Source organism: Stegodyphus dumicola, chromosome 3, assembly GCF_044657685.1.
Source record: "Stegodyphus dumicola isolate Sdum_Otavi_A_Nest chromosome 3, ASM4465768v1".
Taxonomy (NCBI): domain Eukaryota; kingdom Metazoa; phylum Arthropoda; class Arachnida; order Araneae; family Eresidae; genus Stegodyphus; species Stegodyphus dumicola.
The window spans coordinates 157,817,052-157,832,657 of record NC_140770.1 but is presented as its reverse complement, the minus strand read 5'-3'; the positions used below and the strand labels follow the sequence as shown (position 1 = coordinate 157,832,657).

The 15,606-nt window shown below is 32.4% G+C and overlaps 1 protein-coding gene across 1 annotated transcript in view; it reads right to left on the bottom strand.

Annotated features, from left to right (window-relative positions):
* LOC118195509 (sortilin-related receptor-like) overlaps positions 1 to 15,606 on the bottom strand; it is a 195,337-nt gene that overhangs the window by 87,575 nt on the left and 92,156 nt on the right. The window contains exons 20-24 of the mRNA XM_085813545.1: positions 14,161 to 14,346; positions 10,170 to 10,289; positions 6,504 to 6,617; positions 568 to 687; positions 174 to 413 (exon numbers count right to left, since the gene is read on the bottom strand). Of these exons, the coding sequence (XP_085669671.1) occupies positions 174 to 413; positions 568 to 687; positions 6,504 to 6,617; positions 10,170 to 10,289; positions 14,161 to 14,346 (780 nt within the window). The remainder of the gene's footprint in view (positions 1 to 173; positions 414 to 567; positions 688 to 6,503; positions 6,618 to 10,169; positions 10,290 to 14,160; positions 14,347 to 15,606) is intronic.

The following is a 15,606-nucleotide window of genomic DNA, read 5'->3' as shown; positions in this document are numbered from 1 at the left end:
AAACAGCCAAGCAAACACTAAAAAATATTGGTTAGTTAAAACAATTTTGTAAACTGGGAAGGGGGAAGAAGAACAAAAATGATACATTTAAAAATGAGAAGAGCTACAAATTAAACAATTTTTGTTGCAAAATCAGTATAAAATATTAAACTTTGAGAAGCATAAACACTTACTGCAATTAACTTCATCAGAATTATCACCACAGTCATCTTGAGAATCACATACCCATGAATCAAAAATACATGAACCAGCTTTGCATTTGAACTGCCATGATTCACAAGTAATATTAACACAATGTAATTCATCAGAATTATCATTACAGTCACCATCACCATCACATCGCCAGGACAAAGGTATGCAGTGCCTTCCACTAGCACAGAAAAATTCATTATCTGTGCATACTTTCTCAGGATCTACAAATTTAAGAAAGTTCAGAATAAAGAAAAACAAACATGAAACTTCTGAATATTAATTTAGAAGTGATATATAATATTTTAACACTGTCTAAGTATATACTGAAGATTTAATATTTCAACACTGTTTAAGTAAAGAACACAATTTAGTTACTTTTACAATCAGCCTCATCGGAATCATCCCGACAATCATCATCCAGATCACATACGTACTCCTTTCTTATACAACGGCCATTATTGCATGTGAATTCACTAGCTGTACAGGTTGGATAATCTAGAATTTCAAACACTTAGTAAGTTTTATAACAGCAAAATTATGCAAATTATAACAGCAAAATTATTCTGCATAATTTTTGAATTATAGAGAAAAATTATTTATGACGGAAAGCTTCTCTGTAAAAATAGCAAGGGGATGAATTGGTCTTATAATTCCTTATACTTATGAAATCTGTTCAGAAACATTTTAGTTACATTTGTACAATCAAGATAACTAACATATTCTGCATTGTTATTACTGTTCAATAAATAATGCAAGCTCTTCACAGCAACTGATTGAAATGGATGCATCAAAGGTGCTGGTTTGGAGTAGTTTGCGGTATGATTTTAAAGTGGGCTTGTCAGCAGCAGAATCAAGTCGGCGAATTTGCCAGGCCTTTGGGGATTATGCCATTAACAAACGAACCACTAGGCAATATTTCCAGAAGTTCAGGTCAGGGGATAAGTCTCTTAGTGATGCACCACACAATGATCAGCCACAAGCGCTGGACAATGAGGCATTGAGAGCAGCCATAGAGAGTGACAGTAGCCAAACATGTGATGAGCTTCCTGCACACTTCCAGGTACCTGATAAAATGATCAGACTCCATTTGCACTGCACAGGAAAGGCATACAAGCTGAGCAAATGGGTACCCCCCTCACTGTCCGATGCAAACGAGTAACAGCATGTCGCTGCCTGTTTGTCATTGCTTACTCTGCACCGCAATGCATCCATACTTGATTGAGTACTCACCAGCGATGAAAAGTGGGTACAGTATGACACAACCAGGCATTCCAGACATTGGTTGTCACCACGGGACCCTATGCCTTACACTGTGAGACCTTCTCTCTACCCATGCAAGATCATGCTCAGTATATGATGGACTAATTGCCAAATGGTGCACTATGAGCTCCTGCTAGTGGGCCAAATGATCACAGTAGGCTTGTACTCATGGCATTGCACAGTTAGCCACTCATTGGCAAAAGGCACTGGATGCTGACGGTGATTACTTTGAGGATTTGCAGTGAGTATTATTTGTTTTATGACTTTTTCTTTCTGGCTGTCCAAAAAAGTAAGAACTTTTTTAGTTACCTTGTATTATCATGCCACTTTAAAATATTTTATTTTTTACAGACATTAAATACTATCATATATTATTTGTTATATCATATATTGGAATAATAAAGCAAATGTACTGGAAGACACAGCATAAAAAAATGTGGTACCTGGATATCAGTTGTTATCTAATGAGGCACCAAACATAATCTAAAACTAATGAATTTAGCAATGAAAAACATTTATGACACTAAACAAAAAATCAAATTTTAGTGGGTATTCTTTGGCAGTCACATCAGACAGATTGTTATTCTCTGTAGCTTGTGTTGGAAATAGGTTTCTAATTTGTTTAATAGATAGCAGTACTTGCTAAGCCTCTTTTGTAATTCTATCTTGTCACTGCACATGTGCTACCTGTGTGAAACAAAAGTATGTTTTGAATGGAAGCTAGGATTTGTAAGTTCTATGCTGCATGCAAATTCTATTTATAAATAAAAGTACAGTTTTGTAGACGATGGTATTCTTTACTCTCTAATGTGCATGTATCTAATTTGATTTCCACTGTGAATATACTCAAGACACTGGGAGTAATTTTAAAGGGCCAGAGAGCCTTCTATATGCATTTTATTGGGAAAGTCTGAGTTCAAAAGCCACTGAACAAAGAATTCAGTGGAAATTTAATCCTGCCTCTGCACCTGGCGGGGCAGTTGGGGGTAGTGTTTAGTTTTCAAAAGGTGAAACAGATTCTGAGAAAAGTCCTAGGTCGGGCTGCCCTGGATTATAAGGAACTGCTTACAGTTCTGCACGATTGTGATAGAGTGATTAATATCAGGCCACCTACCTACATGTCCGAAGACATTGAAGATGTATCTTTATTAACTCCGGAGATGTTTTTGCAGAAGATTTCTAGATCAGAAGTACCTAATATTGAAATGGCAGATAAAGAAAAACTGAGTAAATGAGCTGAGTATCTACAAAAAATGAAAGAACAACTCACAGTAAGATTCTGTATAGATAATAATCTAGCACAATTATGTCAAACTCTATGGTTAAATTTCTTGAAGTGGGTGAAATTGTTCCACTGGAAGACAGCAACAAGAAACATGCATTTTGGAGCCTGGTACATATGATAAAACTGATACCTGGTTGTAATGGGCAAATAAGACTTGCCCTCATAAAAACAGAGACTTCTGAATTTCTACGACCAGTACAAGGACTGTACAGACTTCATCTGGATAATGCGTTCCAAAAGGTTGCAATCTAAACTATTTCTATGACTAGTGGTTGAACTGTGAAACCAGTAATATGATCTGTGAAATGTTGTATGCTTGTTTGAATACCCTGTACTGATTTGATTTTTTCCCTAGGTTTAGTATTATCTTTTAGCATGTCTTTACTGCTGTATGTATGAAATGCTACCTTTTCAGATAATTTGTATTTCAAATCTGTTACAGCATTTTGGTAAGAATAATTTTATATTTCTATATTGTAATATCTCATATTCGTTTAAAATATTTTACACTGTACTATTATGCTTGTACTGTGTTTAATAAATATGTGAATTTACCTCCCAAGACATTCAGATGGAGGAATATGTTGGAAATAGGTTTCTAGCTTGTTCAACAGAATGTAGTACTCACAAAGCTTCTCATGTAATTCTATCTTGCCACTGGGCAAGCACTGTTCCGTGCTGCATGCAAATTCTTAGTGTAAATGAAAGTACAGTACAAAGTCTGTAATCCAGACGTCCATTATCCGGAATGATCTATAATCCGAATTCTTAGTATAAATGAAAGTACAGTACAAAGTCCGTAATCCAGACGTCCATTATCCGGAATGATCTATAAGCCAGACCTCAAAGCCACAAATTACGCATGTGCGTTTAATGCACATCCGCTATGCATGCGCGTAAAGCGTTTACCAATGCGTGCTTCGAATAGAAAGTGACGGAAAGGTTATTGAAAATGAAAAAAAATTCGACTGACAAGTTAGTGGGTATTCTCGACACAGCAATTACAAGACTTGAACAGTGGAACTTTGTAACTGAACAACAAATTATGTATGTTTATAGAATTAATGAGAAAGTATTAGCACAAAAAACGAAGCAACTTAAACAACTTACATTGAAAGAAATGTTTAATATGGTAAACAAATAAATATTAAGCTTTTTTTTTTTTTTTTTTTTTGTAAATTTTGATACCCTTTAGATAATAATAACTCTTTATTTCATAAATTATGGTTTCATATTTTTAATTGTATAATTTTTGCATGCCATCTTACCAGATTTAAATTGATCATCTATAATCCGAAAAAACCCCTAATCCGGAATCGCAGAAGCCCCGACGAATCCGGATTACAGACTTTGCACTGTATATTTTTGTCTAAAAATTTTGCTTCATGGTCACCTCTTACAGTGTGAGAGGAATCCTAAATATCTTGGTTTTGTCCTTGACTTGTTGAAATAACAAGCAATAAGCACATTGACCTACTGATATCTAGGGCTGAAAGAGAGAATATTTTGAAATTTATTTCTGGACGCAACTGGGGAATGGAAGCCAAAACCCTAAGGACAACTTATATCTGCCTTATAAGACTGATTCTTGAATATGGTTTTCAAATCTATAATGTTGCCTCAGCTACAAATCTTCAAATACTGAAAGGGTACAACTGACAGTAGTATACCTTATTACACGACTTTGCAACAGCACTCTAACTGAAATCGTTCTTTACGAGGCTGATTTGCAACCTTTGCAGCTGGTTAGTATCCCTAATCTTACTAAATACTTTATCAAACTCCTAAGTTATTGTGATCAACATCGTAATGCAATCTTTTTGAATGATTGGCAAAATATTCAAAGATTAGAAAGGGATAGTCCCCTCAGTGATGCCAAGAAACTGGATGTATTGCAGTCTTCTGATGAGTTTAATTCTTTAAAATATATCACATTCCCTACGAACTCATCGGCTGGTGTGCTTTTTCATACAGAGTTATTGACTAATAAGTCCTCTCAACATACTGAATACATATGACAGGTTGCTCTGGAAGTGATTAATAGAATACCCTGTTGAGGCAGTTCTACAGCGTATACAGATGGCAGTAAGAATGAACATGGATATACTGGTGGAAGAGCTTTTCTTAAATTTGGAATGGGAGAAATATCTCACAAGTGTAGAAATACCAATTTCTGTTCCACTTCCAGCTGTGAATTGATTGCCAATCTTTGGACTGTGTTTATCTGGATTTTATTTGGGGAAAGTTGGATCCTTACAAACAGCCAAAGTATAATTCAATACCTAGAAAAGTGGAGAAATATTAGAGACTTGAACTTGGAACTTAAGTTATTGAAAAACTCAAGACCTTGTCTGAATCTTCTGTCCTCCAATTACAATGGATACCATCTCATGTAAATCTAAAATATAATACTACAGCTGACAGACAAGCAAAGGAGGATACTTCCACACCTCAGGTTTATGCTAAACTTTTGACCTGCCTCGAACTAGTATACTCAAGAAGTACACAGTCCACAGTCATCATACAACCTAGTATACTTAAGAAGAAAGGTTTTTAATTAACAATTCTTGGAGATAGCTACTGACACACTCATGGTATCATAGTACAGGTCCTGGTACTGCTATTGGTTTCAAGGGTGACAGGAAGGACCAAACGGCTCTGGCTCAATTGACTTTTTTTTTAGGACTCTCACATTTTAGGACACTAAGACATTTTAGGACTCTCAGACTTTTGGGTACTAAAACTTTTCCAACTTACATGAAATGTAAAAGACTTGAAGCTACTGTGTAACATCTACTTAGTTGTGTTGCATTGATGCATGAAGACTTGTTGAAGAGACCTACATACATGTTGGAAGTTATGAAGGTGAATGAACTTACAGATCTGATTTGACTTAGATCAGAGGGATTAGTAAGAAGATATTTTTGTAGAAAGTGGTGTTCTTTATTCTCTAACATGACGCATAGGTATGTCCAAGGATCTAATGTGATTTTGAATACATTTTAGAAGTGGATCACTACAGCTTGCTTTTTGCTCTTATATGAATTATGTTAAATAAAAAGGCAAGTAAGTGATGAGCAAAAAACCACATGCTTGGAAAAAAATGGGTTTCTTTTGTTTGTTAGCAAATTTAGTAAATGTATGACCCCCAGTACTATAAAAATTAACACAAGGCAAACAAATATTGTTCCAAGAAGTTTCTGTTTGAAAAGGGTTACCAAAAAGATAATGCAATGCAAATATGCACTTGCTTCCATTGGTCTTAAAGCTAATAGTGAAATAATAGTAATAATAATAACAAACTATTCCTACCCTTGTCTTGTTTAGTTAAAAAGGGAAGTGAACCCCCCCCCCAAAAAAAATCTTATCTTTCTAGAAGAAATCAGATGAGTTTCTAGGCTTAGCTGTAACACTTCCTGGGAAGCAGAGTTATGCATGATACTTTTGATGGTGAGTGCCAGCTAATACCCAGGTATCAAAACTGAAAGCAGAAATGTTAGGAATACTACCTTAATATTTTTGGAAATCATCAACTTTTGAGATTTTGAAAAGTACTACACTGAACTGTTTCTTACAAATTAGCATGTCATCATTGATTAAATGACATGTATTTATAAAAATTATGTAAACTTTTAATTAATTAGGTAAATCATATATAACATAAAATACATTAAAAATGCACTCACCATAAGAATAAAAAACAGAAGAAGAACTAACAGCAAAGCATGCAAAATGCCAAAACTATCATTCGTATGATTTCACTTACCGCAACTGAGCTCATCTGATCCATCCCCACAGTCATCATCAAAGTCACACCTGAATGTTGCATGAATACACTGCCCATTCTTGCATTTGAATTTACCAGAATCACAAGTAGTATCTAAATTACATATAAGAAAAATTGAAATAGATTAAATTCAATAGAACTTCAACTATTCAATTATTTGAAAATACAAGATACCCAGATTGTTTTTCTTCTTTCTAGGCTATGTCAAACTGAATAATATGCATTCCTTTGCATGTTTTATTACACATACTACATTGTTCATTTTGTTGTCTGACTTATTCATATCAATCATATTCATCATGGCTAAGTCCTACAAATGACAATTTAGGACTGCCTATCTCTGTCCTAATTTTAATGGAGAAACCAAAGAGATGAATCAGGACACTACCTACACTGTCAAGATTTTATGAACACCATGCATGCGCACTTTAGCCTAAATGATGTGCACTTTTGCCTCTATCCCACGAGATACCAAGCCGGAACAGACATCAGAAAGTGGATGTCATAAATAATGCTTATGTATGTTATGCTGCAAGCTAGCATAATAATTACTTTAACCTTATGTAACTATACCTGTTTATTTGTTTGTACTGTAAACAAAGTACTGTCCTGTACAATGTACTTATGATTTCTGAAAATGTGCACATCGCATCTATGTCAATTATGCAGTGAACCCAAAATACAATGAAAATCTCACAGTGGTGCCAGAAAAGAGCAATATATTTATAATGGATTACATGTGTTCGAACTGGAGTATGAATGCTCCAGTAAAGTGTAAATGGATTATCAAAAACTACACTGAACTGGATTATCAAAACAATGCTATATAGTGTCGTCTTGTCCTCCGAGTCTCGGAGATTTCAGCTAGAACTTCCTAGTAGTAGGGATGCATAATTACACAGACAGATAGGCAGACAATTAGCTGCACATTTATATGAACAGACTGAAGAATAAATGAATAGTTAAGAGGTATACTACGCAAAAAAATAAAAAAGGGGACAGCTCTATATCTTCCGTTCCACTGGGTCAATTGACAGAATTCAAGGTGTTTTTCATGTCTCAAAAGAGCGACTTATGGTATATACAGTCAAAAGTCTTTAATCTGGACATCCATAATCCGGAATGATCTTTAATCCGGACATCCATAATCCGGAATGATCTATAATCCGGACCTCAAAGCTACAAACTTTCTGCGCATGCGTAAACCCAATGCACATATGCATTTACACATGTGAGTAACAGCTTTATGCATGCGCATAATACGTTTATGCATGCACGTTTAGCATATAACGGACAGTATAAGCTAAGCTAAAATTATCTAATTCAGTTAATGTTGCAGATTGCGTTGTTCCTTAATCTTCGAATTGGATCCGGCTTATTATTTTTTGCAGACTGTTAGAGCAATTTTATAAAAGTAAGCTTGAAGTTTCAATTATGTCAAATAGAATTTCCAATTCTGGAGCTGCCAAAGGATCTACAAAGCAAAAGCACGTTTCGATGTCCATTAAACAAAAAGTGGAACTGCTGCAAAAAATGGATAAAGGCATGAAGAAAGTGACAGAGAAGTGATTTGTTTCTCTAACCATTCCGAAATCTGTTTATCAATTTCACGCTGCTCTGTGTATGTGTGTGTGTGTGTGTGTGGGGGGTGAGACGTCGCGGCGCGCAATGAACTGGAAGTTGATCTGTCAGCACTATCCTTATCTTCATGGCAGATGTTTTTATTTTATTCGGCTTACAATTCCTTACTAAATGTAGTGTTTCATCTCGATGTACTCCGATATGATTTAAATCAATTTCCTCATCATTATAAATATCATGAATACGCATAAATAGTTTTCTGGTTGCAATTTTCTAATTTTGACTATGCGTAATGTATGCTTTACGCATGCACGCGTTGAAAGAAATGTTTAATAAAGTAAAAAAATAAATATTCAGCTTTTTTTTTTTTTTTTGTAAATTTTTATATCCTTTAGATCACAATTGCTCTTTATTTCATAAATTACAATTTCATATTTTTAATTGTATAATTTCTGCATGCCATCTTACCAGATTTAAACTGATGATCTATAGTCCAGAAAAATCGATAATCCGGAATCACCAAAGTCCCGACGAGTCCGGATTAAAGACTTTTGACTGTATTAGATTTTTAAAAAATTCTAATACAGGTATTTTGTCATAAAATGGGAATTTTTCTGAAATAACATACCAATTTTTTTTCCATATTTTGATTCTACAACTCAAATTATGCCTAAATATTAAATTTTGTAAAATTTGGTGTGAAATTTATGGAGAAATTCAATAATGTAACTTGCCATAATTTTGTCAGTTTGAGCCAAAAATAATTCACTTGGCAAACTTCTTAATATATAGCAACCTATTTTCGTTTCCCTTCCATTGTGCAGGAACAGAAGAAAAGTCATACCATTCCTACCTTTTTACATTGTGGATGAGCGGAAAAAAAGTCAAATTGTTTCTAATTTCAAATAATTTTTAACAAAGTGCATTACCAAATTTTCATTATTATCGCTTTCAACAAATAAGCCAAATTTCAAAACGTGTCAATATATAAATTCACGTATATTCTTTGTAAATTTTGAATAAAAAGCTCTAATTTTTTGCAGGTATGCTTAGAAATACATCTACTTTAAGGTGATTGTAAAAATTTTATAGGTTATAATTCAGATTTTTTTTAACATTTATAAAAATTATTTAAAAATACAAATTTAAAAATAAATCATAAAAAATGGGTGAATTTTATTTGGAATCTACCTGAATTTCGAAATGTGAGAGGAAGAATCAAATAAGTTTAATAAAAAAAGAGAGATTAATAAATATATACCAAACTCAATTAGCATTGAGGAGCTAAAATTTTGAGAGCTAATTTTTTAAAAACTACTCACGCAATTTTTACAAAACTTACGAGTCTGGCATAATTTGAGTCGTAGAATCAAAATATGGAAAAAAAATAGGCATGCCATTTCAGAAAAAGTCCTATTTTGTGTCAAAATACCTAAGTTAGAACAATGCTATATATAATTCAAATATATATCCTAAGTCACACTTTCAAGACATGAAAAATGCAGTTTGAATTTCATCAATCAGCCCAATAGAACGAGAGCTATAGAATGGTCCCCCCATTTTTTGCACAGTGTACATAGTCAAAGAGATAGGTAAGTTGATATGGTACTGATATTGCTAAATTAGAGAGATACTGTTTAACGTTAGCTAATATATTCAACCAGGGTCTATTAGGCATACATGGACATATACATAATTGCTTACCTTCAAAATATATAGACATGATCTCTGAAAAGGAAATAGTTCCTTTTCCCTGAACCCTATTTGCATGGAAAATTATGCAGAATTAACATTAAATAGAATACTGAACCACTGTAACTTTGAATTTCATGACTAACTACCCATAAAAATGTTTTGGAAATAAAATTTTATAAATTTTGTCCCACATTTATTTACTTTTTTTTTTTTTTTTTTTATGAAATGGTTTGTTTATCAAATGTTTTTAAAAATTTAGTTCTTAGAGATTTTTGAAAAAATTGGAAAGTTTACACTTTTCAGCTCATGTAATTTTTAAATCACTGTGCATCTTAAAATAGATTTTTCAAGCCAAAGATAATTCCTTACCGCAGTCTCTTCCTTCATCACTGTAGTCACCACAATCATTGACACCATCACACAGCTTGCTTCTGCTAATACATATATTATTATGACACGCAAACTCATCTTCTTTGCAAGATACAGATGCTAGAAAAATTAAAGAATAATTTATACTATAGCATTTTACACAGCTTTACTATTTACTAAATTCTGAAATCTGTAGAAGTTCACACTGCAAATTCAGGCAGGAAAAAAAGAGAGATGTCAGAATTTATATACAATCCATACAACAATTTTAAAAGGCATATAATGACAACAGCAATCTAAACCAGTCAATGCAAAAGAAATTTTGCTTTTCTCTATGTCAGTGCTCAATATAAGACGCTTTAATTTGTGATGGACGGATGAACAAATTAACAAACCCAAACATGCACAAAATGACTGGTTACACATTAGTGACATACTGAACGCAAGGGAAAAAAATATAAATAAAAAAAAAATAAATAAAATAAAATAAAATAAAAATAAATAAATAATAATAATTAAAAATCACTCACTGAGTGTTATTTTTTTAGTATTCCTTCATTAATTATCTTCTTATTATTTTCTACAAATACAGCTAGTTATTACAGATCAATTTTAAATTCTTAAAATATAATTAAAGATGTGTATATATTTTCATATTAAGCAAATCAATGTACAAACCAATTAAGCAAACATGAAGAATAAACACATATTTAGGCATTTAAAAAATTTTCCATCAATATATCATTTTTCATTAATGTACACATATAGTATTTCAAAGACTGGTTTTGGTTTAGTTTATAATGGCAAAGCACACTAGTGCTATCTGCCTAAAGAGAGGGATGCCTTTGTGGAGAACTTTCTAAGGTAAACTGGCTTGTATGCATGTTACGTAAGGGAAAAACTGCAAAAATGCCCATGCAGCTAGCCCATTTCCCTGGATTCTTATATTTCAAAACTCACGAGCTAAATGTCATAAATGACACTAGTGTTACTTCACAGCTAAATCAAAGAAAAGAATAGTCCAGAAAAATGCCCTTTTAGGGATATGTATCTATAGAGAATGGAGGAAATTTATTCAACATTATAACTATTCTTCCTTCTTATATTTTGAATTGCAACATTAAGTAAGTTCTAGAGATGCCAGCCTTTGAGGAGAGCTATCATAATATTTAACTGAATTTATGTCATGACACTCAAGTATTCCAAGCTTGGAAGGATGGGATTCAACAGCATACACTGGATGTTACATCACATAAAGGCACATAAATAATAATTCCGTACATTTTAAAAATAAAAAAATAAGATACATTTCCCCCCACATCATTGTCTCTGCCCTGCCAAGTCAACTTTGTTGCAGCCAACTCTTCATGGCTAAATTATTCTAATGGCAAACACTGTTGTAAGTAAATGACTTCACTTTCTGCACAAGAACTGCATTCAAAATATTACTTTGCTGAACTTTCCAAATCTGCGCAATGGAGTTTTGTCTTGCAATCTCAAGATATTGTGCCATGCTTTATCAGTTCGAACTGCACCAAGAACTTCAGATACTGGTACAGGTACAAGCAGGCAGGGCATCAGAATTTTATAATTGGTCAGAAAATCAGAATTTCTTAATTGGACATCAGAATTTCATAATTGGTAGAGGTATACTCTTGCCACACTAACTGTGCAGCAAAATCATAAACTGCTAAGTTGCAAATTCAGTTTCAAGTTGATCAGCATCATTAGGCAGGTTTTTCAAGAATGATGTGCTGATCTGGAAGAAAATCAAACTTTCTCCTTTTCACATAAACATCCATCAGTTCTGGATGCTTCAGAAATTCATTGTCAATAATGTTGATGAGCATTTTCTTGAGAATGTAGTCATAGCTTGCTTTGTAAAATTCCCTTATAATGGAATAAAATAAACCTATCTGGGAAAATGTAAGTTTCCTTTTTGGAAAGTAAGAATTCCAAAGCAACAATCATCAGGTGAGAATCATCTTTCTGGTTTTTTCTTCACTGAAAATCAACATTAAAAATTGATATATCATCAATACTGGCCTTAAAAACTGTAGGTTTAACAAATCTTACCATTCAAAACAAATTTCATCTGGAGAACATGTATTTTGGGAGTTTCTTGTAGAAGAAATATAATAGAAACAAAAAAATGGAAGGGTATTACTGAAGGCTGGACAATAAAGTTTACATGCATGATTTTCTAGCAGTGACTTAATGTTAAGGAACTCTGAAATAGAAAAATAAAAATTTTCATTGGAAGAAAGTGTCCTAAACTAGGGAACGCAAACTTTTTATTACGACATAATTCAGAAATGCGAAAGTTCGTGGGGGCTATGATAAAAACATATTAAAACAGTATTAATTTATATAGTATAAAAGTTGTTATGTTTTAACAATTTGTTTTGTTATTTCAAAAACATTCATGAAAAAAATGATGCTACAGCACTTTGTTCATAAATGTTGCTAAGAAAACTAGAATTGTTGCTGTTGTGCAACTGAAATAAGTTGTTGACACATAATCAGCTGAAATGCAATCATTTTCAGTACCAACCATCACAAAAGCAATGTTTCCTGTATCTTTCTTTTCCTTATTTTTTAATTTGAAGAGAATAATGCATGCATGAAATTCAAATTCCCAAAATGGCAAGTTTATATATGAAGAGACATTATGAACATAAAGCTTAGAGTGGCATGGTTGGATAGAATACATGTCAATAATGGGAGACAGAAATAGTTCACTATATGTAGAATCAGATGTTTCTAGCAGGTGAAAATTGATCCATCTAACGATATATTCATAGCCAGATGTCACTATGATTCAGTTTTCGGCAAAAGGTTAATTGTACAATCCGTTCAACTGTTAAAATGGCAAAGATGAAATAAGCACATGTATTAAAATTATGAGTGTTGCCCAAATATCTAAAATTTAGAATCTCGATTTATGAATATTGCAAGTGAAGGCAACACAGTCTCCCCAAGGTATATACTTCAGAGTAAAATCATTGTTCAAGACATTAAAAATTCCTTCTCCAGAATTGCCAGTGTATTCCAGCAATGACAATAGTGATAAGTATATTTGGACTTGAATTCAACTGCAGTATGAAACAACAAACACTGGAATTTTACAGAACTCTATTACAACTTGAATTACCAACAGTAGCTGAGGCCAACAGAGCAATCTGCAACACCTGAACAGGATTCTTTCTCCTAGAATTTGCTATGTACTTTAATCCTTTTTGCTGATCTAGTATATCCAATAATTTAGCAGTCTAATTAAGATATACACTTAAATCCTATCTAGTAATATCTTTTCTTGTAGAATTTGCTATGTGCTTTAGTCTTTCTAAAAGCAATTTTTTTGGCTATGGCAGAATCGGGAAATGTTAATTCAAAATAAGAATTCACAAAGTCAGCACATGCATTTGAAATAATATGTCTCACCAGAAATGATGAAAATAAATGCTGTGTTTATAACCAATTGTTGAAAATTTTTTTTATGGAAACACTGATACTGCCTTTGAAGTTATCTTATTTTCACATCATTGTGCTGTTTGTCTTGCAGTACATGATACCTGCAACTGTCACAGCTGCTACTAGAGGCAGAAAAACTACAATTGCACACAAAATGCATGATTTTCTGAAAATTTTATAGCCAGTAAGCATGGCCATTCTTTACTAAAACTTTGCATTTTTGAAGAATTCTTTGTCTTTTTGAAAGCAACGTGGTAAATTCATCAGAACAGTTTTTAATAAAAATACACACCAGAATCTATGCACGTGTTTACAGTTTCAATATGCAACTTACCAAATTTGATTTTTTGTAGCAATTTTTTTCCACATACATAATTCCATAGTAAAAGGTAAAAATCAGTAATAATTATGGAAAATTTATAATAGTTAGAATTGCTACATTTCATTATTTCTTACATTATTTTTCTGTAACACAAACTGATAAACTAATTTTTAACAGAAATGTAAAAATACTTACTGTTCTGACTGCAAGTTCCATTTTGTAACATTACACTCCCATTGTAACAAGAACAAATTTCAGATCCATTGCTTAGTTTAGTCTTTACAGCCCAGTCAGGGCAAAGACAGACATGATTACCATTAGGATACGGTACACAAAAATGGCTGCAGTTACCATTCGTGGGACCACTACAAGCATTTGAACCTAAAAGTATATAAAGAAATATAAAGTTGTTTCAAAAGAATAAATTTAATTTAAATACAAATTTAATTAATTCTTTGCACCATTGCTGCAAGGAATGGAATTTAAATTTAAACAAATTTAAATTTTAACAAACATGTATATACGTAAAATAGCAAATTTAAAGTTAAAATACTTTTTAAAAAAATGTGCAAACATATAAAAGATTTAATTTTAGAACTAATCTACAATATCATTTAAATTCAGATAGCATAAGTAAATCAAGTGCAAAACCAAACAATGAAAATAAATTCACCAATTTAGCAAATTAAAATTAATTTAAAAACTTTTTAAAAATGCATAAGTGAATGTCTGTTGAGCAGGCAGGAGACAGACTTATCAAGGGGAAGTTGCCTCCAAACCCAACTCTTCAATCATTCAATTCATGTTTCGTCATGCCATTTTATTGGCTCTGAGTTCGAACCCTGAAAAAGATGGAATGTCTGTAAATTTATAATAATGTTGATGAGCAAGGGTAAAAGTCAAAACCAAAAGTAAAGAGTGAAGAATGTCCAAAAAGAAATACCAATAAAGTGGTACCTTTAGAAATTAGCAATTAAAAATTAAAGTTCTAAAAGGAAAATATCAATGAAGTTTTTAAAGAAATTAGCAATGTAAAGTCTAGTATTAAATTAAACTTTTTAAAAAATAATTAAATTTTGAAAAAAATAATTTTTCAGAAAAATTAATTTAGAAACCAATTCATTTTAGAAACCCTTGTCTACAGAAACCTCCTTGACACGAATATGCATATCAATAAAAAGGAACTAGACATAATTTATATAAACCAATAAGAAACAAAAAGAACTAATTCATAATTTATAAAAAACAAATATATATTTAAAAATATAATTTTATAGTATATAAATCATTAGGTTACCCTTTTCAACACACTTTAAGTAAAAACAATGATAAATTAATCAAAGCAGAGCTTTAAAAAAAATTAATACTTAAAATTATGGAAGAAAGTTTTTTTATATTTAATTAAATGCTCAAATGAGAGATTATTTCACTTCATTAAAAATTTCTATTATACTGTATGCAGCATAACTGAAGAGGAAAACATAATCAATGCAAAGAAGGCCCAACATGCAGGATATTAAAGCAACAATCTGTGACACATATTTTAAATAATGAAGATGTTATATCAACAAAAATTCATTGCAAGATGGAAGTTAGCAAAGGCCTTGGACATTTTATTGGTGAAAGTATCACGTTGTCCAG